Here is a 27766-nt window from a genome sequence, read left to right as displayed (position 1 = left end):
AAATTCAGAAACCTTGAGGTAACTTTTTTAGAATTCACAGCCCTAGCATAGTTGTTTTGCACGAAGATGTGCAGCTCCGCAGTGGGCTGTCTTTGAGGATATGCTATATACTAATGAGGCATTCTGGTGAGAAGGCATATGCTAATTAGCCATGCACTCTCCCACACAACTGCCTGTGGTAAACTGATCAGGTAACTTAGCACAGCCACTCCTGGCTGCTTGTGGTAATGAATATGGCTTAAAGGCCATGTTCATCCATCACAGTAGAGGTAAGCGTGGATAGCTTAGTGGTCAGGTAGTGTTAGGGTGCATGATTGCATATATGTGATGGGCTGCATGTGTGAGTATATGTATGACTGCTACAAAGGTCATAGTAGGGGGGTTAATGGGAGGTACATTAGGTGTGTGTGTGTGTGTGTGTGTGTGTGTGTGTGTGTGTGTGTGTGTGTGTGTGTGTGTGTGTGTGTGTCTGTGGGCTGGGGTGGCTATCATACTTCGGCACACTTATAGACTAATAAGCAATACCTGCAAAATTGGGTCAGAGGACCACTAGCCACCACGGATATCTTCAATGACTAGCACAGAGGGGAAACTCCTAGTCACCAGGGATAACTCTAAAGACATGGGATGGAGGAAAACTAGTTATCAGGGATAACGCTAAAGATGTGGGACAGGGGAACACTAGCCATCAAGGATAATCTTTATCACTATTTCTTAACATCAGTTACACATAACATGGTTGGGGGGAACCTCTACTCACCAGGGAGAACTCTGAAGAAGTGGATTGGTGTGAACTCTATACGCTAGGGATATATAGTGTGGCTTAAAGGCACTTAATTAAAAAAAAAAGTTGTGCTGGGAAAGACTACACAGTAGGGTATTTATAAAGGCACTGAAATGGATACCATTTCTGTATCCTCACACTTCCCATAAAGGATATTAGTCCTCTGCACTACCACTAGACACTGGGTATAATCTTAAAAGAAAAATTAAAAAAAGGTAAACTAGAAATGGGGGAAAAGGCATTGACCCCTGCATTCTTCTCACATGGCACATGGGACCTCAGCATTAACCTGCTATACTAACTGATAAGTGAGTACAACAGGAGTTTTTTTAAATGTAATGAGTATCTTTGACATTATTCAATGCCTACATTTCATGATGTATGAGAGAAATGGACAGGGAGTATTAAGCACACCTATCCATCTCACAGAGCAAGACAAAGCCAAAATTAGTGGTAGGGCCAAATCAGGGACAAGTTTTAATCATTCCTCCCACAAATGTAGAAAGTCACTAGTGTAACAAATTTGCTCTACTATGGAGTTATTAAAGGATCTGAAATGTCAAATTCTAATGTCTAATATTAACTACTGACAGTAATCATCACTGATTTACCACGACAAGCAAAAGGAGACTTGAGTGATATTCTGACAACATGAGAACAGGATTTGGGTATGTAATGTGTGTGTGTGTGTGTGTGTGTGTGTGTGTGTGTGTGTGTGTGTGTGTGTGTGTGTGTGTGTGTGCGCGTGCGTGCTGCATGTCAGTTTGTGTGTGTGTGTGTGTGTGTGTGTGTGTGTGTCATATGTGTGTGCTGCATGTGTGTGTTTGTGTGTATGTGTGTGCGCACATGTACATTTGTCTGTGTGTTGTATGTGTGTGCTGCATGTGTGTGTGTGTTTGTGTGTGTGCATTGTATGTGTGTGCTGCCTATGTGTGTGTGTGTGTGTGTGTGTGTGTGTGTGTGTGTGTGTGTGTGTGTGTGTGTGTGTGTATACGCGCTTGCTCATACGTGTATTGTATGTATGAAAAGAGAATGAAAGGGGCATACCTGTGCTAACATGATGTATGTACTGTCACTGTTAACCACCACATGAAAGTGCTGATCTGTACTTAGGTTCATAGGTTCATAGGTTCATACTAGGCTATCTGCCCTAGGGCATTTATAAGCCTAGCCAGAATATGTTTGGCTTTTGCCACCCATTTTAAATTTATTTTGCTATGCCCTTTTTCGAGGTTATAGGTTCATAGGTTCATACTAGGCTATCTGCCCTAGGGCATTTATAAGCCTATCCAGAATGAAATAAACAGCCATGCAGGTCTCGAACCCAGGACCCTATACACCCTTGTTGCAGTAGCTAACCACCAAGCCATCACATAGTTAGCAGCTGATCTGTTCTTGTGGTAGTTAACAGCTGATCTGTTCTTGTGGTAGTTAGTGATTCAGAGTCATGCAAATTAGCTAATAATGAGTATTTCCTCATTATGGCTAACATGTCTCTAAATAAGAAAATACAGAATACTTGTTTGAAGGGGGCCTTTTACCACAGCACTGAATGCAAGCAGTGGAGCTCTTTCTTTCTGTCTTGCAGCTTGTTCAGATCAGAAACTGATTTATAGGTTCAAAGTTTCATAGGTAGGTACTAGGCTATCAGCCCTAGGGCGTATACAAGCCTAGCCATAATGATTCCCTGGCTATTTCTTCCCACAATATTTACTTCTCTGGACCCCTATCTAGCAGGACGACTGACATGATCCCCGGAGTGAATTTCCTATCTCCGATCCAATCATCAAGGTTCCTCTTGAAGAGGGCCATTGAGGCCTGACATGTATGGGCAGCCTATTCCAGAGTATGGGGAGTGCCTGGGTCAGGAAACTAGCCCTCCACCATGTTCTATTCATCGTAATGACAAGGTTAAGATCCCTGGAGCATGTGGCTCGGAAAGATTGGGATTTAATATCCCCATTCTCAAATGAAGTTCCGCGTGAATGGGCTTACCTTCGTTGAAGGTTGTGCGTCAGGCCTGGCAAGCCAGTACGTAAAAATCAACTGCCAATCATTAGTGGACCGAAGTTCCGCTGTGGCGACCCCATAACCGGGAAAAGCCGAAAGACACAAACATTCTCAAATGAAGTTCCAAACATCAGAGAGGATCACACATATTTCTTTTACTATGGTAGACAAAACTATACACAAACTAAAATAGAGTTAAAAGAAAGCACTACCTTAACTAGTAAAAGCATTTCTTCTGTTGAAAATGTTTATAAAACAAGATACCACAGATAGCTGAGAAAATCATGAATTTATCTACATACAAAAATGCACGTATGTGCACATACCACACAAACATGAACTCAGCTCTACTTCTAAAGATCAAACTACAAAAAATAAAGACGCAAAGGCTGAATAGAAATGTATAAATTCACCTTTATAGATTCATAGATTTATAGATTCTTACCAGGCTAATGACCCAGGATACCTTTCTAAGCCTAGCCAAGTTTACCTGAAAAAATAATGACGCCATATATCCAAACAGGACATTGAGGGCTAGGCATTTATAAGCTGTCCATAAGGGACTTGGGTGCCAGGCCTGTTGTAACATTCCTATTCACCACCTACTGGTCTGGTTGTGCTTCAAACTGGATAATAGACAAACTCAGTTTCACATTAATGGGAACCCCAATCCTTAGGAGGGGCAGTCTCTGGGACACATATTTATCTCTCCAGCATGTTCTGTTTAAGTCACTTACAAAATTCAGGTCCATAAACCTTGTATTTCTGGTATACTACTGTTGCCATCTATATATCCCAAACCATAAAAATGTTCATAAAAACTTAGATACTCTGTATAGGAACAAGCAAAACCTCACAAAAAACACAAGAATTTCTATTGCCCAATTGCATCTCTTCTCAGTGTACTCTGTGAATCACCCATATTCACTAATCTAAGAAAATCTAAATTAGCAAAACTAGACACCTGCTATAACAAAATTGCCAAATCTACAATAAACTCACCCTCTAAGATACACCACTATTCAGTACTCAAAACAACTCAACTGGCTAGAGCTTCACCACCTCCTGCTCTTTAACCAACTAAACTTAGCCCAGAAAATCTTCCATCAGCCAGATAAAACACCAGCATTGGAAAATCTGGTACAGCCATACACAAGCACTAGAGTGTTATGGTCTGACAACAAATCCCTCATAAAGACATCCACAGCCAACAATCTTGCTGGAGAAAGTACAGTTGTGTACACTTACCATAAATGTAGATGTTCGAGTGTATTCACTGTTGCAGTCCTAACATATGGGTTATCCGGCTTCCGGTAACCCTCAGTAGCTCTCAGTCGGCCCGAATACCAGAGTCCTCAGTATATGACGTCGGCTGCCATCGGCTGTAAAACTGATGTCAGAACGTCAGGTATAAAGGGAGGCAGCTGACACCATTTCCTCAGTTTTTCTAGCCTTAACTGTCAGGAACCCCCAAAAGAAGGCTAACCCAGGAAGGGAACATCCTGGAAATATGCCATCCAAAAAATAAAAATAAGTAGTCTGTGCCTTAGGAAAAGAGGGGGAATGGAGGGTGGGAAACCAGGACTACAACAGTGAATACACTCAAACATCTACATTTAAGTGTACACAACTGTACTATGTTCTTCGTGTTTCACTCTTGTAGTCCTAACATATGGGTTGATTCCCAAAGCCCAGGAAAAAGACAAAAAGGGGGAGGAAGGATCACAGATTAAGGGTTGGTAAGAAGGCCCTGCAAAACTGCAGAGGGAAAACCAGCCCTGGATTTAGAAAACAAAGGTAGACTGTAATGCTTTGTGAAAGTATGAACAGAAGACCAAGTAACTGCTTCCAGAATGTCCTTAGTAGGCACACCTCTCAGAAAATCTGCAGAGGTAGAGGCTGCTCTAGTAGAATGGGTCCTAATACCCTGAGGGGAAACCTTCCCATGCTGCATGTAACAAAAGTGAATACAACGAGCAATCCATTTGGAGATGGTTTGTTTCGAAATGGCTTTACCCTGAGCCCCAAAGGCAAAACTAACCAACAACTGTTCAGATTTTGGAAAGGATTTAGTCCCGTTTAAGTAAAATCTCAGCTGACTGTGCACATCAAGAGAGTGCAGAATCCTTTCCCCTTTATTACGGGGATTACTGAAAAAATTAGGCAGGTGAATAGACTGGTTAAGGGTTAGACTGGAAACCACCTTGGGCATAAAGGAGGGATTAGTTCTCAGGGAAACCCAATCGGAATGAAAAATAATGAAAGGTTTTACTGCCATTAAGGCTTGCAGCTCTGAAACCCTTCTGGCTGAAGTAATAGCCAAAAGAAAAACAGTCTTCCAGGATATAAACTTCAAATCTGCAGAGGCAGCTGGTTCAAAGGGAGGTGGAGTAAGTTTCTCCAGGACAAAATTAAGATCCCAAGCAGGAGTAGGAGCTCTTCTGGGAGGTCTAAGATTGCTAGCTCCCCTCAGGAACTGCTTCATCAATGGGTGAGAAAAAAAGGGTTGCTCAAAAGAACAATGAGCAGAAATTGCTGAAGCATGAATTTTGATTGAAGAAAAGGAAAGTCGACCATTAAGCAAGCCTGCTAGGTAATCAAGAATAAGGGAAACAGAAGGATGAGAAGAGTCTTCTCCTTTAGCCTCCATCCAAGAGCAAAATCTCTTCCATTTATCCTCATAGGATTTTATGGTGCTAGACCTGCTGGCCTCATGAAGAACTTCAACCAGAATTAGCCAGGAAGTTAAGTGCAGAGTTTAAAGATGAAGATGAAGGAAATTTCCCCCTTCCTGAACCAACAGATCTGGTACCAAAGGAAGATGCCAAGGGTGAGCCAGGGAAAGGCTGTGAAGAAGGGGATATCAATGCTGCCTGGGCCAATCTGGTGCTATAAGAATAGCCTTGAGTTTTTCATCCCTTATCTTTAGCAGCACTCTGGGAAGAACAGGCAGGGGAGGGAATGCATAGATTGAGAATTGTGTCCATGGGAAGTGCGTTCACTCTCCAAGCTTTGTTGTTAAACTCCCTGGTGCAGAAGGTTGGAAGGAGATGACTGGTGTGAGAGCAGAAAAGATCCACTTGTGGAGAGCCCCAGTGCTGAGTGATGCGATGGAAAATGACTTTGTTCAGTTGCCACTGGTGAGGATCCAGAACATGTCTGCTCAAATGATCCGCCAAGGAGTTTAGCCTCCAATGAAGATACTGGGCTATTAGATGTATGCCCATCGAAGCTGCTAATGACCATAGTCTCATGCTTTGTCTGTACAAGGGGTAAGAGTGAGTCCCCCCTGCTTGTTGATGTACCACATGATTGTGGTATTGTCTATTCTGATCTGCAGAGTCCCAGGGTAGAGTAGGTACTTGAAAGCCAACAAGACCTGCTGTACTGCCATCAATTCTTTTAAGTTTATGTGCAGTTGAATCTGCTTGGTGCTTCAAGTCCCCTGTATGCCCCTGCTTTCCAGATGAGCCCCCCATGGATAATCTGAGGCATCTGTGGTGAGAGACTGGCTGGTATGTTGTGAGCGGAAAGGCAGACCTTTGTTCTAAGAACAGACTGTCGCCCACCAGAGGAACTCCATTTATAGACAGGGAATTAAGGAATTAAGAATCAAGTCTAAGTCCTGTGTGTGTTGACACCAAAGATTCTTGAGGTACCATTGAAGTTTTCTCATATGCAGCCTTGCATATGGGATCATCAGAATACATGAAGCCATGAACCCCAGTGCTTGCAGGAATTGCCTTGCAGAGAGCAGGGTCATGCTTGCCAAATTATTGAAGTAAGCCGAAAGAACTTCTTGCTTCTCTTGAGGGAGGAAACACCATCTGGGTGGCTGTGTTCAGACTACGTCCCAGGAAAACAATCTCCCTTGTAGGAACCAACCTTGACTTCTTTTCATTGAGAGTGTAAACCAAAGAGGTGAGAATGTCCTTCACAAAGTCCAAATCCTTTTCTAGTTGTTCTTGGGAGTTTGCTTGAATGAGACAGTCATCCAGATAAGGATAAATTTGAATGTTTCTCTGCCTGCAGAAAGCAATGGCTGGAGTCAGGCACTTTGTAAAAACTCTGGGAGTAGTAGATAAGCCAAAGGGCAGTGCAGAGAACTGAAAGTGTTGCTCTCCAGCCCTGAAACGAAGGAACTGCCTGCAACTTTCCCTTATTGGAATGTGCAGATAAGCCTCCTTGAGATCCAAAGTTACCAGCCATGAATCCTTGCCCAGCATGGGTAGTAACTGTTGAAGAGTGAGCATCTTGAACTTGGGAATCGCCAGAAAAGTGTCTAGAATAGACAGATCCAGAATAGGGCACCAGGTGCCCCCTTTTTTGGGTACCAGAAAAAGTCTTGAATAAAAACCTAGGCCTGCCTGACTGGCAGGCCAGTTCTATAGCCCCCATGGTCAGTAGAGAGGAAATGTTATTTTCTACCTCTGCCCTGAGAGTTCTGGGTATGTTTGGGTACCCTCTGAGAACAGGGAAGGTGTGAAAATAAAACTTGTAACCTTAGTTTACAATATTGAGCACCCATTTGTCATCTGTGATGGTCGACCATACCTCTGCAAACCTGGCTAACCTTCCCCCCAAAGGAAACCCAGGGCCAGCAGAGGTAGGCACAAGAAGGCCGGAGTCATTGAGAATGTTTGCTTTGGAAAGCTGGCTTAGAACTCCCCGATTTAACAGAAGAAGAATGCCATTGTTTGGCCCTTTAAGGGGCAGAAGCCTGTCCTCTGGAAGATCTGAAACCCCTAGGCCTAGAGCGATCATACTTGCCAGGATCAGGGAAAGACCAATTCTTGGAAGGGTAATGCATACTGAACCGAGGAGGCTGAGCCTGAAGGAAATCTTTTACAGCTTGCATAGATTTTGCCTTATCCTCCAACTTATTCAGTACCTCCTCAGCCTTATTACCAAAAAAGATTGTTTTTGTGCAAAGGAACATCCAGCAATTTAGATTTAACAGGTTCAGAAAGAGGCTGCTCCCTGAGCCAAGCATGCTTTCTAATAACAGAACCAGTGGCTGCAGGAAGTCTCCAAAGTGTCAAAACCACAATGTAATGAATGCTTATTAACTAGAGTGGCAGAATTCAGTAATTCTTGTAAATCTTTGTTCTCCGGCATGGAAGAAATATCCCCAAGTGTAGCCTTAATAGCCTCCAAAATATGCTGCTGATACTTAAGCATGTGAAAAGGCAATTCACAGATCTAATGGCAAGTGTTGCAAAAGTATAGACTTTTTTACCCCACCTGTCCAAGGCCCTAGACTCCTTATCAGAAGGAACAGAATTTTTAGCAATAGTAGCCTTAACACCTTTGGGGCCTTGAGAAATAATCTCAGGATCAGCAGTAGGGTTTTAAAAAGGAATTGATGAGATTCAGGAACCCTGTAATACCTATCAGTTTTTCTGGGGGTAGGAGGGACAGAATTAGGAGTTAAAGAATTTTCCATGAAGACATCATCCACAACTTCCAAAACTGGAGGTATAGGCAGTGGCTTATGCTATGGCAAATCCAAAAAATCCCTGAATCTCTTTTTAGACTGAGGAAAATACTGACATTCCCATTTAAAGTGCTCCCTAAGAGTATTCAAAGTTTCCCCAAAGGAAAAATCTTCTGGGGAGGAGGAAGAAGGGATAGAGTCCTCAGCATCAGAATTCTCAAAGCCAGAAAAAAGTTGAGAATTTCCATCATCACCAGCAGAAATACTGGAAACCTCAGAAGCTGAGATGGACAAAATATCAGGAGACAAATCCCTAGCCCTCTTGGAAGGGGGAGGATGAGAGCCCCTAATCAGGGAAAGAAGATCACCAGCTATCTTTACCAATTGGGACTGAGGCACAGAAGGGGAGGCCGACACCTGCTTGTGAGTAGGTTTGCGGCTGGAAGGTTTGCTAGCAATCCTGAGGGACTCGGGAGGCATAGCAATTGCAGAAGTATGGCCTAAGGTAGTCGGTCTGGTTCTGGTCTCATGTCGTTGAGAAGAGGCGTCAGAAGCCAGTGCCTGCATAGCGACTCTGGACCCATCTGAGGCGGTGACAGGCAGATGGTCTGAAGACGAAATAGACTGCGGCATGGAGGACTCCGTAAAGGTCTCAGCAGAGGCCTGCCGCTGAAAATCTGTGGACTGCAGGGGCTGCAAAAGCACCTCACTGACTACCACTGGGCTCACGACCAATTTCACTGGTGCATCGTCAGCAGATTTAACCCTAGGTCTGTCGTGGTCCTTGTCTTTGCGTTTCCTAGGTATATCCAAAGTCGGGAGATGTGAAGACGCTATAACGATGAACTTAGGCCAGACTCCGAAATGTTTATACAAAATCTTAGCTCTATGGCGTATGGAACACAGGTTAAAGGAAGCACAGAGATTGCAATTAGGGACATTGTGCTCAAGGCCCAAACAAGTTATACAATAGGAATGAAAATCACGGTGCAGAATCTGTTTTCCACAGGCAAGATAGTTATTAACTTTATCTGACATTCGTTAAAGCAAGAAAAGAGGATCCCCAATGGGGTACTTATCTGAAGGCGTTTTCAACTTGGTAGTCGTAAAGCAAAAAGAAGGTAAACAGCCGACTGGCACTAGTGCGAATTGCATCTGCTTCAGGCTCCGTGGCAAGAAAGTCTGGGGAAATGGCATTGGCTGCCTCCCTTTTATACCTGACATTCTGACATCGGTTTTACAGCCGACGGCAGCCGATGTCATATACCGAAGACTCTGGTATTTGGGTCGACTGAGGGCTACTGAGGGCTACCAGGAGCCGGATAACCCATTTGTTAGGACTGCAACAGTGAAATATGAAGAACATCCTCTCCTCTCAAACTACATAGCCAAATTTTGCAGTGCTCTACCTCCCGACATAACATCTACCACAGCCTTGATTTAATTTAATTAAGAAAATGCTAAAAACTCACCTAATAAATGGCTATGTCCATGCACTGCTCCTGATTAAAATTACTCTCTCAGCTATTTCTTTCTCCCCTTCTGTCCAGACCTACATAGTCTATATACCCTTAAGATCTTTAACCTAAAAGGCATGTTAGCACAAATTGTTTATAATTCTTTTTTATTAAAAATCATGTATGGATCCTATGTTTGAATCTCTATAGAATGTACACACTGTTATCATATAATCACTCTCACCGTACTGTCACATCTAAATAAATTCACCATGATTCTTACTGCAACTCACTGTAGTACTTATTGCACTCAAATATTTGTCAAATGGTTTGCAATAAATAGAGCTTTCCTCCCCATGCCTCCGCTGAAAAAGGACATGTGCCTAGTTAGACTTCCCGGTAAACAAATTTAAAATAAATAATACTGCAAAATTCAGGCCCTTAGACCTTGTATTTCTAGTACTACAAGTTTACAGACAGAATGATTACCTCAACTCACCACATAGGAACTCACCCTTTGATAATAATATACGTTTCTACAAGGGATAAGCATTTTTGTTTTGCATTTTAAGGTATTTAGTTACTTTTTTAAACATTACCTTACTGAAACATAATAAAAATCAGATAAACATTTCACATTCAACAACATCAGATTGCACTACACATGAAACCAAATAGACTCCACGCTACATTTTTGCACCATGTACATGGGTGTTATATAACTCAGCTTAGGTTTATGTCTGAATATTGCACAATCTTTGAAAAAATATATGGTGACTAAAGTCATCTACATATCTTTTATCCAAGATTATGCAACATTGGAGATAGAATATGCTAATATGGTAGTGGAGTTTTCACAGCAATATGCAAGAGTGAACATGGTAGCTTGCACGCTGGAAAAAGCAGGTAAGATATGCAATTCTTTTTTACCTTTTTACAGTACAATTTTTTAATAATATACTATTTTGAATTAAATGAAGCATACATTTGAGATTTTTTTTCTTCAGTTATTTCCATTTAATTGTGAAGTAAAACATAGTTGTGTGTGTATGTGTGTGTGTGTGGGGGGGGGGGTGAGCACAAGTGTTTATGTTTACATGGATAGCCACACATACATCTGGCAGTTTTTAAGATTTGTATACACACAAAAGTAAAGAAGATATCTATCTACCTGTTTGAGAGAGAAGCGGTGTGTAAGGAACCTTTGGCTCTATTGCACTCATAGGTGGAGGTAGCAGAGGGTTGGTGAAGCTGCGAAGAGGATGTGTTGGCCGAACACAAGCTGTGGGAATAGTTCTGCTTGGTGCTTCATCTGTAGATGAACTTTCAGGTTGTGTTTGTGCTAACAAAGATGACTGTTGTGATGTCGCTCCCTCAGCTGTACCTAGACATCACAAAGACAGTTGTTACAGAAATGAAAATCACAATAAGGTAGTTCTGTTTTAAAATCAAAACAAAGGCAGTCCTGTACTCCTCAGACTGAATAAATGCAAGCTCCATTCTTTTCTTGTCTTGGTTTTCAATGTGCTAGCAATGCTACAATTGTTGCCTCTTCTCTGTAGAATAATCTACAGTGCAAGTGGATTTCTTTTACTCAGAAACATCATAGCCGACTATACCATGATCTGACAAGTCACAAGTATAAAAAAATCTTATTGCCTGAAGCATTCTTCTGCTTGAGGCTGAAGACTTCAAACCAAAATAGTCATTTGATGCCTGTCTTGGTATATCACACACTGCTTTATTTCCTCTAAAACTGCAAGGATATATTCCATGGAAAAAGTTTAAATACATTTACAGTATGTACATACATGTTTCTTTTAAAGGACAGCTGTCTCTTTTGAATAAAGCACTCAACTCTGAAGCAAAATTCGGATAGACAATAAAGGACACTGTATGCGATGGGAGCTGTAGCTCAGTAACCACATTGCTACATTTTTTGGCATGAAAAATAACTTTTATAAACAATACAGACATCATGGACAGTAAGAGTTGCATTACAAAATCATAGCATGTAGTAAATGTCTGTATCATTAATGTATATGATTAGTACTGAATAGAATATTAATGTCAGTCACTAGGCAATATTCCTAAACATGAGCATACTACGGAATACAACCTTACACGGTTTTGAGTAGTATACAAGAGAAGAATAATTCCTAAAAAAGTGCTGCTCACAAATGCAGCAAGTTACAAGTGACCAGAGGACTGTTTTCTGAGCCACACATTAATACAGCAGCACGTAGGCACATCAACAAGCATCTTCTCTTTTATGAAACTTGTATATTAAAGGACTTCAAAGATCCTCACACCATGTAGCTTTCATGAAAGGTGCATGGGGCTGTTAGCTGTGTTGCTCCCATTCCCTTCAGTAGGGAATGCTGTTGACCTTATGGGATATGTGGCTGTGCAGCTCCATGCCATACAGCTTGAGTCTACTGAGAAGGGAGCTTATGTGCAGTTGTTCTAACAGCATGGAAAGCAGTTCAGAAATGTTCACTGGATAGTTTTAATGGGATTCAGTGCCACAATTAAGAATGTTTCTGAACTGCATAATAGATTAGCAGCACAGCAATGCAAAACTGAGCAAAACATAGTGCTTAGCTGTGGAGAAGGCTTATGAATACCACCCACTGCCTGCAGTGTTTATGCAGAGAAAGTTAAGACACGTACAAAATTATTGCTAAGTGATATCTGCATGACCATTTTCAGAAATCTGTAAGAAGGCTGCCATTCTCAGACTTATAACTGATAAAGAATGTATTTTGCAGACCACAGACACAAAGCTCCCTCTGACTGCATATGTGTGTTCATAGGTTCTAGAAAATATAAGGTAACTAAGGATTAGCTCCATTTATGCTTTGCCGTCTGTACCTCACAATAGACTGTACCTCCGTTTTCAAGGAGGGTTAGGCCAGTCAAGAAAGGATTGAATTTATGAGTAGCCATCCAATCATCCAGTGCCCATATGAAGGAAGATAATGTACCTCACTGCTTGAATTGCAGTGGGAGTCTATTCCAGAGGTAGGGAAGGTATAACAAACTTACCTATTCACCATGTTTTATTTATTTGCTGATAAATACTTAGGTCCCTGGTTTAGGCATTTGCAGGACTATTTGATTTGTGAAGAAACAAAAGACCAAGGACCACTAGGTCCCTAATCTCAGAGAAGGCAAACCACAGATCTCCCTCAGAAGAATATAAGATACTGAATAAAGGGACAGTGACTTTAGTCTTTTCTGGTAGTTTGGGTTTTTTAAGCCAGCAATCTACTTTGTTTGAATCTCTGGGGGTTTTCTAGTCATTCATGATCCAGTGAATGCAGGTACATCCCAAAGGGACATTGTATTTAATAAATGGCCTTTTCAGGTGGGAGGGTGGCCTAATGGTTAAAGTGTTTGCCTTACAAACACAAGGTGCATGGTTTGAGTCTCACAAGGGATAATTGGCTAGGCTTAAAATGGCTCACAAGGGCAGTTAGCCTATTACTATTCTATGAACCTAATGATGAATGTAATGAGACATGACCTCATTAAATCTGTGTGATATTACCTTGGCAATTAGCTACGTGAAGTAAACTTTCTAACTACTTACTGTTGTTACTTGATGATTAAAGGAGAGGGAATTATCAACCCAAGTATCAAGTTCTTTAAAAACATTCTCAATTTGGAGTTGGGTATTGCCTGTGTTGTATGCTGGAGGGAGGGGCTGTTTATGAAATTTGATAAAACTGAGCTATTTAGCATTTAATTTGAGCCTGTGTTTTGTACATAAGGTATTTCTGAGTGTAAGTTCTTGCTGAAGGGCTTGGGAATCACAGGGAGGCTTGACAAGACTCCCAGTTTACAGCTGTTTGCAAACTTGGTTAGCCTGAGGTCTTGATGCATGGTCTGGAGATCATAAAAGTAAATGCCGAACAAAAGAGATCCTAGCACTGAACCCTGTGGGAAACCACTGGTCAACTTTATACTCTCTGATAGGACACCAGCGACTCACACCATGTGGGTTTTGTCTTTTAGCCATTTTGCTATTCACCTTACTACTTTGGGATTCTTTTATTATGCAGTAAGCTTACTCACTATGTTAGTTTGGGGGGGGTGGTCAAATGTCTAGGTGAGATAAAGGTGCACTGTGTGGAGAGCATGACCGCTGTCAACAAGCTGAATTACCCTTCCATACAAGTTAACCTGATATATTCAATATGATCTACACTTGACAAAGCTAAAATACTGGGGGTCTAGTTGGTGCAGAATATTACGGAGCTCTTAATGAGCTGTTTCCTGTAGTCTAGTGGTGCTGGATTTGATTCCCTCAGCCTCCAACTGTGTTATTCTGTGCAAGTCGTTTCACAAGACAACACTCCCAGGTTGAGTCTGAAAAATTTCCATGGATATAAGTGATCTACCCTGGTAAACAAATACAAATAAATTACTTTTCAGGATTGGAGCTTGGTATAATAGTTCAAGTGTTTACCTCACAAAAGAGGTACAGGGTTTAATTCTCAACTTTTAGGGAAATAAGCTAGGCTTAAAATGGCCCACAGGGGCAGCTAGCTCAATACTTACCTCTGAATCTAGTCTGATGAGATTTTTAATATCATAGTGTATCTGATCAGTTTTAGTACATGCCATCGCTTCACAAATAAGAATTGTCAGGCTGATGGGTCTATAATTCCCAGCATTAGTGGAGGGGTCACCTTTGTGGAGTGTCTTCACTACTGACAGCCAAACTGACCAATGCAGTGGCTAAACTCATGATAAATAGTCTAAGGAATGGCCCAGCCAAGGATTTTTGTAGTACTGTTTGTTAAATGTTTGGGTACATTGTCACATGCATGATGTATTTTTTAGTCTTGAGTGAACCTTCAGTACAAGTCCTTTAGTGATGCTTGGGGGATCTGAGAGATTCAGGGATAAGTGGGCTTTGGATTGTCCCCTCCGGGCTAATATTCACACCATATTTGTTTGCTAGTACATTGACAACTGTACTGGATTAGAATATTTAGTGCTGTTATGAATAACTTCAGAACGCTGTTGGGTGTTATTTCATAGTTTCCTAATGTAGCTGAAGAAGGATTTGTAATTATCCCTAGCATTAGATTCTAATGTAAATTCATCGGCTGCTTTAATAGACTGGAAAGTAGTTTTCAAGTTTTTGTTTAAATTGTTGATATTATCCTTGATATGGGGATCTTTTGATCTACTGTACAGTTTAGGGAACAGCCCAAAGGCACGCACGTGAGACAAAGTGCTTGGTCCAAACCAACACGAAAGGTAAAACAAAATGTGGACCAGCACAATGGTAAAGCAGGACAATTATTTAATTATTTCAAAAAGTTAAAGCCATATAAATGGCTCACAACAAACAGACCGGTTTCGGCTATACAAATCCTTCTTCAATGCTCAAGAATTATAACAGAGAATTATGTAGCACCCAACATCCTGGTCTTAAATAGTAAAGATTTAAAGAAACATTACAAAAATAAGTATATAATGATAATTCCATTAAAATTAAATACTTATGGAAAATCTTCTGGTAGTTACTACATGTAAATGTTAAAACTAAAAAGAACAACAAAAACATACTATTAAATATGAGTATAAATAAATCAAAATAAAATATTATAAAGAAAGATTGATTGGCATAATCCACATAATTACACAAGAGGATAAAGAGTATATCTTATTAATATTATTAATGGGATAACTCACCTCTATACATTGTTGTTGAAGAATCATAATGCCAATCAAAATACGTGTGGATTATTGATAGCTTAGTAAGTTCACACAAACTAAATAATTGTAAACATGTTATTCTATTTCATTAAGCCCAGGTTTGAACAATGCTCCTAATCTGGTTATCCACATGTTTTCCATATTATTGAGCTTCGTGTGCCAACCTACTTTAAAATTCCTATGCATTTGAATCTTGTCAATAATCACAAATTTGAAAACAGCAGTGGGGTGATTGGTAATATGTTTGTATAGGGCATTAAACAACCTTTTATTTCTGATCGCACTAAAATGTTCACTAATTCTGAGTTTAACTGGCCTAGATGTCTGACCCACATAAAAAGCAGAACAAGTACAAGTGGCTAAATAAATGACCCAATCTGAGCTGCAATTACCAAAGATGGTGATATTATAAACTTTTGATGGGTTTTTACTAGAGAATTCCTTGGTTTTTAAGATATGTTGACAGGCACTACAATGACCACAAGGAAAACAGCCAACCAATGGATCACCAAATAACGTGGTTTGGACAGTCATCTCAGGTGTGTACCTCTTATAATGAGTAAGGTGAAAGTGTATAGTGCGTCCCCTGCGATATGAGAAAGCACATTGCTCTGGTAAAATCTCATTAAGAAATTCATGAGATTTTAATATGTCCCAGTGTCTACTGATGATTTCCCTGAATCTGGATGTATTATTTCCATAAGTAGTTACAAGCCTGATTGGTTGGACAGAATTAGAATTGTCATCTTGTTTCAAATGTTTGTATTGTAATAGATTTGAACGTGTCACATGGTTTGTCTGGTCAATAGTATTGGAGATGTGATGCTTTGTATACCCACGGTTGATAAACCTGTTAGCCAAATCTTGTCTACAAACTTGATGTTGTTCTTGTGAAGAACATATGCGTTTCATGTGCAAAAACTGAGATTTAGGAATATTACTGATGATGTGGCGTGGGTGAGAACTGGTTGCATGAAGCAATGTGTTATATTGAGGGAATTTTCTATGAACAGAGGTGGCCAATGTATCATCTGAAAGTCTTGAGACCACAACATCCAAAAAAACAATTTCTTGATGCTCTATATTCACAATAAATTGTGTGTCAAAGGGATTGTTATTCAGATAACCTACAAAATCAGCCACCTGGTCTTTATTAGCACACCACACCATCCAGCAATCATCTAGATATCTTCTCCAGATATCTGAATGTATAAAAGACAGCCAGAGTAGATATAAAAATCACAATGACAAACAAAATCTTACTTATTCAAAATCACAAAGCAATCATATGCTATAAGCAATAGGATACAAATGCAAAAGTATTAACCTATCCAACGGACATAACCAGAGTTAAGTGGCACATTCATTTTAGGAAATAAACATAGTTAAGACCAAACATTATTGCTAACATGTTTAACATGTTTATAATTATTAGATGGTTAGAAAACAAAACAGTGTCCCTTAGTTAAACTAAAATAGAACCAAACCAATGATGTAAATCAAAAAGTAAGAGATACACTGTCTATTGAGAATCAGAAATATATTAATTGACTGTATAAAGTCCAAAGCACGATGAATCTGTCCAAAAATTATAGTCCCAAAAGATGTAATTCTGTCATATATAGCGCACCTGCGAACACAGGACCCAGAATAATGTTCCAAATGGTAATATGGTGCTCAAAATATTCCAAATTATGTTAAATTCAAATATAGTAAGTCTGCACGAAAAGCAGAACTTAAACACCAAAATCAAAAGTATCAGCACAGTACCTGTTATGATTTAAATACGTAAAAAACGCCCCAAGTCTTCAAAAATGTTCAGAAACTCTGAAGTTAAACCAAGTGTAAAATCCAACAGACCTGTAGATCCAAATGCGTAGACCAAAACTGCAATATCAATGTAATGCAAAAGGTAGGCCAAAGATGTGTAATCAGGAAAATACCTCGTATACATGAAAAATTGTTGTAAATAATCCAAAAATGTTATTGATGTAGTTACGACTACATAAGATGTGTTCAGCAATGTCACCAAAAGATTTTCGCCAATGCAAAAGCCAGGTTTGAGGAGCTAGATTAATGATGCAGCCTGCAACCAGGCATCCCCAGCGTGAAAGAAGCAACAGCAAACGGAACAGCCCAAAGGCACGTACGTGGGACAAAGTGCTCGGTCCAAACCAACACGAAAGGTAAAACAAAATGTGGACCAGCACAATGGTAAAGCAGGACAATTATTTAATTATTTCAAAAAGTTAAAGCCATATAAATGACTCACAACAAACAGAACGGTTTCGGCTATACAAAGCCTTCTTCAGTGCTCAAGAATTATAACAGAAAATTATGTAGCACCCAACATCCTGGTCTTAAATAGTAAAGATTTAAAGAAACATTAAAAAAATAAGTATATAATGACAATTCCATTAAAATTAAATACTTATGGAAAATCTTCTGGTAGTTACTACATGTAAATGTTAAAACTAAAAGGAACAACAAAATCATACTATTAAATATGAGTATAAATAAATCAAAATAAATCAAAATAAAATATTACAAAATTAAACAGAAACATGAAGTCCCTAAGATCAAACATCTGGCACTTGAAATTATTCAAGGCCTACAAACTTAAAGATATCACACCAAGAGGTCTTAGGATCCGTCTTCAACCACTTGTGTCCAATGTTGATACTCAGTTGTCACAGGATTGGGCTTCAGCTCAACATCAGGCCTCAATGCTTTTTGTTGACACCTTATCTAGTTATTATGAGAGAACTATTGAATCTCAAATAGCAGAAATTCAAACATTTTGTTTGGAAGCTCAAGTATTTGCAACTGAAGTTTTTTTCCAGGAATATATTTCTGATCTAGCTAAAGACTTAGCCAGTTTAGAACAACAATTGATGAAGAGGAAAATACATAAATTTAATAGGGATTTAGCTGATTATGACAAAGGTAAACCCTTTGTCACATCCAAGAATGTTAGGTTTACTGACAGAACTAACAAAAATAATAAAGGCAGGAAAAGGCCAAGATCTATACTGAGAAGGACAGAATCCGCACTTAGTGGCAAATCAGAGGATGAGACCTCATCTGTTACAGATTATGATGTCCCTTCACGCCAGGCGTCCCCAGCTGCTAAGAGAAAGCAGCCGGCCCCTTTAGACACAAGACACGCAGGGGAGGGAGGAAGCACAGAAATAGACATAGGAATATCCACTCTGCAGGCTTTACTACAACAAATTGTGAAACAATAAATAATGTTCTTAACATTTCATCATTTGAACTATTACCTGTACACTACCAAGTATTGAATAAAGGTCTCAATTTTGTTCCCACTGCACCTATTTCTGAATATAATTTGTTACAAGATGTTAATGCTTTTTGTAGATTGTTAAACCTTAAGCTATTTTTTTCAGGTCATGACAATACTCAAAGATCGACTGGTTTCAAATTTGGTAAATCTGCCTTTACACCACCCATGGGCAAACATGTTTCCATCTTCAAAGAATGTGTCATGAAAGATTTACATTTTTCAACATTATATCAACCCATTAGGAATAATCTTACTCAAGCCGAGAGATTTGCTCTTTCCGAGCTTCAACATAACCATGACATTGTCATCACTCCAGCTGATAAGGGGGGAGGAATTGTGGTTATGGATCATTCTAAGTACAAGGCGGAGCCCTTAAGACAACTGTCTGATGCTCGTTATTACATACAAATGGTTGTAGATCCCACACCCAACTTCAAGGTACAAATTGATTCCTTTTTGGATCTGGCAATTGAGGAGGGTATTATTACTAAACAGGTTGGTAAACAACTTAAAGTGGATGAACCTATGCCACAATACCTATACCTTCTCCCAAAAATACACAAAGATTCCAACGATCCCTCAGGTAGACCTATTGTTTCTGGTACAGGATCCCTAACTGAACCATTATCTGCTTTTCTAACTTATTATTTGAAGCCACTACTACCCATGGTCAGATCAAGGATTCAAGATACTACAGAATTTCTAAACATTATCCAGGATTCTCAGTTAGAAGCACACTGGTGGTTATGCACATTGGATGTTTCATCCTTATATACAAGTATCCCCCATGATGCTGGTATTTTGGCCATTTCATATTGGTTGGAGAAATCGGAATTATATTCCACTGGCTTTAATAATTTTTTGGTGAAACTTACGGAATATGTTCTGCGCAAAAACATTTTCTATTTTGATGGAAAACCATATTGGCAAATCAAAGGTACTGCAATGGGGGCATCTTTTGCCCCCATATATGCAGATTTATTTATGGGATTCTTCGAACAATCCTATATATATGATGTCCATCAGAATCTTTATATGAACCATTTAGATATCTGGAGAAGATATCTAGATGATTGCTGGATGGTGTGGCGTGCTAATAAAGACCAGGTGGCTGATTTTGTAGGTTATCTGAATAACAATCCCTTTGACATACAATTTACTGTGAATATAGAGCATCAAGAAATTGTTTTTTTGGATGTTGTGGTCTCAAGACTTTCAGATGATACATTGGCCACCTCTGTTCATAGAAAATTCCCTCAATATAACACAATGCTTCATGCAACCAGTTCTCACCCACGCCACATCATCAGTAATATTCCTAAATCTCAGATTTTGCGCATGAAATGCATATGCTCTTCACAAGAACAACATCAAGTTTGTAGACAAGATTTGGCTAACAGGCTTATCAACCGTGGGTATACAAAGCATCACATCTCCAATACTATTGACCAGACAAACCATGTGACACGTTCAAATCTATTACAATACAAACATTTGAAACAAGATGACAATTCTAATTCTGTCCAACCAATCAGGCTTGTAACTACTTATGGAAATAACACATCCAGATTCAGGGAAATCATCAATAGACACTGGGACATATTAAAATCTCATGAATTTCTTAATGAGATTTTACCAGAGCAATGTGCTTTCTCATATCGCAGGGGACGCACTATACACTTTCGCCTTACTCATTATAAGAGGTACACACCTGAGATGACTGTCCAAACCACGTTATTTGGTGATCCATTGGTTGGCTGTTTTCCTTGTGGTCATTGTAGTGCCTGTCAACATATCTTAAAAACCAAGGAATTCTCTAGTTAAAACACATCAAAAGTTTATAACATCACCATCTTTGGTAATTGCAGCTCAGACTGGGTCATTTATTTAGCCACTTGTACTTGTTCTGCTTTTTATGTGGGTCAGACATCTAGCCCAGTTCAACTCAGAATTAGTGAACATTTTAGTGCGATCAGAAATAAAAGGTTGTCTAATGTCCTATACAAACATATTACCAATAAACCCACTGCTGTTTTCAAATTTGTGATTATTGACAAGATTCAAATGCATAGGAAATTTAAAGTAGGTTGGCACACGAAGCTCAATAATATGGAAAACATGTGGATAACCAGATTAGGAGCATTGTTCAAACCTGGGCTTAATGAAATAGAATAACATGTTTACAATTATTTAGTTTGTGTGAACTTACTAAGCTATCAATAATCCACATGTATTTTGATTGGCATTATGATTCCTCAACAACAATGTATAGAGGTGAGTTATCCCATTAATAATATTAATAAGATATACTCTTTATCCTCATGTATAATTATGTGGATTATGCCAATCAATCTTTCTTTATAATATTTTATTTTGATTTATTTATAATCATATTTAATAGTATGATTTTGTTGCTCTTTTTAGTTTTAACATTTACATGTAGTAACTACCAGAAGATTTTCCATAAGTATTTAATTTTAATGGAATTGTCATTATATACTTATTTTTGTAATGTTTCTTTAAATCTTTACTATTTAAGACCAGGATGTTGGGTGCTACATCATTTTCTGTTATAATTCTTGAGCATTGAAGAAGGCTTTGTATAGCCGAAACCGGTCTGTTTGTTGTGAGCCATTTATATGGCTTTAACTTTTTGAAATAATTAAATAATTGTCCTGCTTTACCATTGTGCTGGTCCACATTTTGTTTTATCCTACTGTACAGTTTAACAAGTTTTTTTTTCCTTTTATTTTGTTGTTTATTTAGATCACTGGGCCACCAGGATAATCTGTTTCTAAATTTCCCATTACATTCAGACCTGGTTTGGACTGCTAGTTCTATACATTAATCTAAGTGGACACAGAACTCCTTTGGTAAGCTATCTGCCATGGCAACATCTGGGGTGATGCTGCTATAAGGGAGTTTTGAATGGTCATAATCAAATTTGACAAGATTAACAGCAAGAGGTTCTCCTGTTCTATTCTCGGCTGGAACGCCTTCTGTGTGGAGTCTGCATGTCCTCCCCATGGTTGAGTGGCATTCGAAAGACATGCGTGAGTGGGCGTGCCTTCGTTGAAGGTTGGGTGTTGGGCTGGCACCTCGGCACCATAAAAAAATCGCCTGCCAATCATTAGCGGACCGGAGTTCAGCTGTGGTGACCCCTAACTGGGAAAAGCCAAAAGAAAACAACAATCCAAGGAGTTTTGTTTATTAAATCTGAGAACTTCTGGGCATATTCCACATTGAAGGTATAGATACTCAACTTTATTGAGGAGTAGTTAAGTTGCCAAAAATAATGGACTTCTTGTTTAAAGGGAGTAAATCAAGTACATTTTGGAATCTTACATGATTTTCTAGAGACACAGAGGGGAGTCCTGTAACAGGCTTTAAAATGATAGTCGGTCCTGTTTAGTGTAAGTTCCACAGGTGGGACTCTGCAAATCTATCTAGAAGTGATATGGTCTCTGACAAATATGAAGACACCATCAGGTCTGAAGGCATGGTTGCCACAAAACAAAAGGTATGGAGGGAATGCTGTCTGACACTTAAACCAAGTTTCAGTAATTACAGAGATATGGATATGTTTCAAATACAGGACAGCCTCAGGTTGACCAGTTTGTGATTGAGACATCTGGCACTCAGCAGAGCCACCTTAGTTGATCCTGTTTGGGATTAGATATGTTAATTACCTTAGGATGTCATTTAGCTGGAGTCTAACGAAAAAGGCAATGTGGGGGTAGCAAAGAGTTTAACAAGTATGCAGAAGCCTTGGAAGGAAAGACGCAAGCCATCATTTACAAAGCATGTAGGACTGTCAAGTATCTCATCCCATGCTGATGCATACTCAGTCCCCGAAGAAAGACAAATTGTTGAAGCCAATTATTCCACTCAGGACCACGGCCTTATCTGTATTTCTGACATGCTATTAGAATGAAGTTACAGAAAGCCATTGCATTCACTTAAATGACAGCCTCTCTTCCCATTAGGGTAATATTCTTTATTGGACTTTTAGAGTTACACACTGGAATTCATGAAGAATCCTTTTTGGCATGGTGAAACTGTTCATGGTTCATACTAAGCTAATTGCCCTTGCGAGCTGTTGTAAGCCTAGCCAATTTTCCTTTGTGAGGCTCAAACCCTGCACCTGGTGTTTGTAAGACAAACACCTTAACCATTAGGCCACCCTCCCAACCATGCAGTCTGGATGCTTGAGGAAGTGGTCCTTGTACTTTTCTACATACAGTCTAGGGTTTTCTGATACAGCAGATGAGGTGTCATTCAATAATGAACTGTCAAACAGTGCTAGAGAAAAGCAATACCGTCAAGTGTCTCAGCTAACCATTTGATTATCCTTGAGTTCTAGATACTAAAATCAATATGGGATTTGGAACTGATAATGTGCAACAAATGCATAGGGACAATTTCCCCCTGCAGTGCTGTTGATTTTAGATTAGTTAATTTACTAATGTTAGTTATGTATGTATGTATTTATTTATTTATTTTACATTAGTTCACTGGGGCAGAGCATAATAACTGCAGTACATAACTGCTCTGGCAATGTAGAGGGATACAGCCCAGAGAATGATCCAGGTGACCTGGACTTGATTAGCAACTTGAATGACTGATGGAGTGGCAGAAAAAGATGGGCATGCCTATCCTAGGGGAAGGGCGGTGACATGGGCGATTCCTGAGACTAACTCTGTTGGTGACTGGGGATGTCACAGGAAGGAGTTGTGATCCAATGAGGAGGTGGGCTCGACCTGGATGAGCTGCCACAGAAGTGGGGCAATAAGGTGAAACCTCCCCATTGCACACCCACTTTTAGATGCAACCATGTTGCCACAAAGGAATCGGCAGTTCATTCAAGAAACCATCACCCCTGGACAGATGCAAAGATGGCCAGTTCCACAACTGGCTCCAGCATACACCAGAGTAAGGCCAGGGGGTTACGGAGATTGGCTGTTAGACCTGAGGTGGACATTGGGCACTCAGGTGCTGAGCTGGTATGATGATAGAAGGAGACACAAAAAAAAAAAAAAAAAAAAACAATGACTGCAGTATGTACAAGATGAACTAGAAAGAGTAACTTATTATCTTCCCCATTGTCACATTCTGAGAAACAAAAGTAGTACGAATTCAGTAAATGATTTTCATGGCAATTTCATCATGATTTAGAATTACATATTTGTGTTACACATCATATGATGTAAATGAGAAATTTGTGAAGACCAATGTATTTGCATCTTATTTACCATCACTTGAACAGCAGAGGAGCTTTACATCATGCAGCTTTGATGGATGGAAAGCACAGTTGTGTAAGAAAACTTAGCACAGCAGTGCATGTTTGAATGATTACAGTTGCAGTAACATTCTGACAACAATACAACAGTCAGTCAGGTTCCAAAGCCCCAGGGTACCTTCCACACACTCAAACCATTAGGCAGCTTGAGCTGAGCTGTCTAAAAACACTAGTTTGAGAGACAAGCTCTTCAAAGCTTTCTTGCTGGGGGAGGCTGATCCCCGACAGGACATAGCTAGGAGTAACAATATATAAATACCCTGGCATAATCAAAAACAAAAGGATGATGAAGGGAGGGAGTGGCTACTGCAGCAGTGATCATTCAAGCATCTACTGTACCGGTACAGTATGACCCTGATCCTGAGTAGCATCCTGCCCTCAACATGAATGATACCACAGTATACAGAAAAAATTATCAATTTCAACAATTGGCTAAGTTTCTGGTGTCATTCAAAGGGGATCCAGTGTCTGTCCACCTGGGATGACATGTTCAATAAGCCACGGTGCTTCGCTTGAGACGGTTTGCACCTGTCACGCTTAGGCTTTTGAATACTGTCCAAGGCTCTTGCCACCCCCATAGTGCATTTTTTAGGCAAGGCTCAAAAGACAAACCCGCCGCCATAAATGGCACAAGTAACAAAAATCTGAGGGTAATGCTACTCAGTAGAAAAATACACGATACTGGAAAAAGCCAAAAGCAAAACACACTGGAACACAGCACAAGCAGTTAGTGGTGCAATAATCTTCTTTTAATTCATTCTGGTACCTCAGCCTTCGCCTTCTCAAGGAATACATTGTAATACATAACACCACCCCTTTTATATCACCTCAATATCAAATTTGCATACTTAATTACTTAATCAATTAATCAAAACAACCAATTTGTGAATGAAAAAGGACATGAACCCATGTATCTCAAATTCTGCTGAATGCATTATTTTATACTATTTTTTACTAGATTATTTTCTTATTAAACATTATGAATTTTTTATATATATATATAAGTTATATAATTTATCTTATATTGTATTATAAATTTCATTACATATACATCATAAAATTACAACAAACCTTTTTATAATTAAAAATATTTTACTTTTTGAATGAATTCAAAATTATAAATTTATGAACACATTAATGTTGGAAAATGAACTAATATATACCCAGCAAAACGTACAAAATTTCATACGTAACTTTTAACATTATGATTCATGTTTCCATATTCATACCATTTGGAAAGTGAGTTCTGTAATTCAGAATAAATCTGGATTCCATTTCCAATTATTTGTTATGAAACCCTGCATCATCACCTATATTTTTTGGTTTGCCTAACACACAATAAATGAATCCTTCTGAAACCCCCTTGTGATAATCTAGAAAATGTTTGGCCACGGGACTCTCCAATCTTTTATGCTTGATATCACCCAGATGCTCCATGATTCTAAGTTTGACTTTTCTGATAGTTTGACCTATATACCATTTCTGCTTGCTACAACCACAGCCTATAATATACACTACCCCCACTGAATTACAATCAAAGTATTCCAAGGCTTTGTAGTTGACATTGTTGATCTTAGTTCCATCTAAATTTTTTACTTTACTGCAAACTTTACACCCGCCGCATCTGAAGGTTCCCCTCTTGATGTTTCCCAAAATGTGCCTTGTACTCAAAATTTCTTTTAAATTAGGGTATCTGCCATACGAAAAAGTAACACTGTTAGGAAAAAGGCTCCCCACTCTTTCATCGCCAAAAACTATTGGCCATAATCTTAATACTGTTTCCCTTAGAATCTGAGAAAAATGTGAGTATTTGGTAACAAAAAATATTTTATCCTTGATAATTTCTGACTCTAGGTTTCTTAACTGTCCTCTTTGAGAAGCATATAAACATGATTGTTTATTTCTGTCCATATTTCTCTCTAAACTTTTTAAACTTATTAAACCCAGTTCTCTCTCAACTTTTACCCTGGCTGATCTAATGGTAGCCAAAGAATAATCTCTCACAACTAATCTCCTTTCAATTTTATCAAATTCATCACCCACTTTTGTGAGTTCGGAAGTGTTAAAGCCAATGCTACTCAATGCCAGAAGTCTAAACCTCAAAATGCATGCACTCGAGGCACTCCTCAGTATGGAGAAAATCGATATATGTGCAGTAACAAAAACCTGGTTTAAGGCTCCAGAGAGCACCCCAGCACTACCAGGCTACAACTCATACCATACATTTCAGCCACAGAACCCAAACTGAAATACAAAAGGTGGGGGCGTATCCATATTCATCAAGGATACCCACACCTCCAGGTTAGTGGCACAGTACGATGCTTCAGAGATCATCCACGTGCAACTAACAATGGGCAAAACTGCAGTTCAAATTGTAGCTTGCTACAGATCACCCACCATGTCCCAGGACCCCCATTCTGCATTTCTGGAAACACTGGGAAACATAAAGGTCCTATCAAACATACTAACATTGGGTGATTTCAATTACCGAAACATTAACTGGGAGAAATACTCAAGTACTAACTCCCTTGCCCAACATTTGCTAGAATTTATAAACACAAATGCCCTGGATCAGCTGGTCAACACTCCCACCAGAGGTGACAACATATTGGACGTGGTCATCACCAACATGGGCGACCGGTGTTCCACACCAGAGGTCAATCCCTTGCTGGTTAGATCTGACCATAAACAAATCACTCTGCATATCCACATTCTGCTCCCACCCCCAGTCAAGGAAACCACTGTCAAAAACTTTTCAAAAGCAAACTTCATACTACTTAAGACCGAGGTGGAAAGTTTCAAGCCCCCATGCTAAAGGATAATGCTGTCCAAGCTGCAAAATCCTTTACTAATGCATTCTATGGGCACCTACAAGAATGCATGGATCATGCTATCCCAAGCAAAACCAAGACTCACTCCTCCAAGAAAAGAAAACCAGTCTGGTGGACTACTGCCATAAACAAGCTATACAACCGAAGGAGGAAACTAGTACAGAAAAGAGCAAAATCCCAAGAAGGGAAGACACCCCTGATCAGTATCAGCAAGAAACTACGTTCCCTCATAAAATCATCCAAGGCTAGCTTTGCAAGAAAAATTGCCAAGGACTCCAAAGATAACCACAAGGCATTTTTTAGCTATGTCAATAATCTAAGTGGTAATGTTCAGATCTGCCCGGAGTTAGTGCAGAATGGCACAAAATACACTGAACCGACCGATATCGCCAACATCCTGGCAGACAGGTTCAGTGCAAACTTCACCCACCTCTCACCCCCAAAAGGGCCCATAACCATACCAGAAGAATGTAGAGCCCCTGAAATCACAGACACTCAGGTTAAAACAGCCCTCTCCAAAGCCAAAAACACAGCATCAGTGGAACCAGACGGTGTTTCAGGCTGCGTCCTACATGAGCTCAAAGACGAACTAACCCATCACCTAAACACACTGTTCAAACTCGGCCTCTCCACTTGCTACTTCCCCATAGAGTGGCACACAGCAACAGTTATTCTGCTCCACAAAAGTGGAGCCACAACAGACCCCGGAAACTATCACCCTATAAGCCTGACTAACTTGGTCTGCAAGGCTATGGAGCGCATCATCATGGAACTCATTAACAGAGACATTAGGAACCTCCAAACACTGGACCCTAGCCAGTTCAGCTTTGTTAAGGGCAGCTCATGCCTCCTTAACCTGGTGGACTTCTTTGAGACAGTTACCAAGGCTATAGACAAGGAAAAGG

At 39.7% G+C, this 27766-nt stretch overlaps 1 protein-coding gene across 1 annotated transcript in view; it reads right to left on the bottom strand.

Annotated features, from left to right (window-relative positions):
* Nucleotides 1-27766, bottom strand: part of DCC (DCC netrin 1 receptor) — a 2283601-nt gene that overhangs the window by 76950 nt on the left and 2178885 nt on the right. Inside the window, exon 27 of the mRNA XM_044089014.1 lies at nucleotides 10860-11072. Within this exon, the coding sequence (XP_043944949.1) occupies nucleotides 10860-11072 (213 nt within the window). The remainder of the gene's footprint in view (nucleotides 1-10859; nucleotides 11073-27766) is intronic.

The sequence above is a fragment of the Protopterus annectens genome, chromosome 1.part1, assembly GCF_019279795.1.
Source record: "Protopterus annectens isolate FY-2018-M chromosome 1.part1, PAN1.0, whole genome shotgun sequence".
Lineage (NCBI taxonomy): Eukaryota > Metazoa > Chordata > Ceratodontiformes > Protopteridae > Protopterus > Protopterus annectens.
Note: the sequence above shows the minus strand (reverse complement) of the source record. Positions and strands in the feature narration are given on the sequence as shown.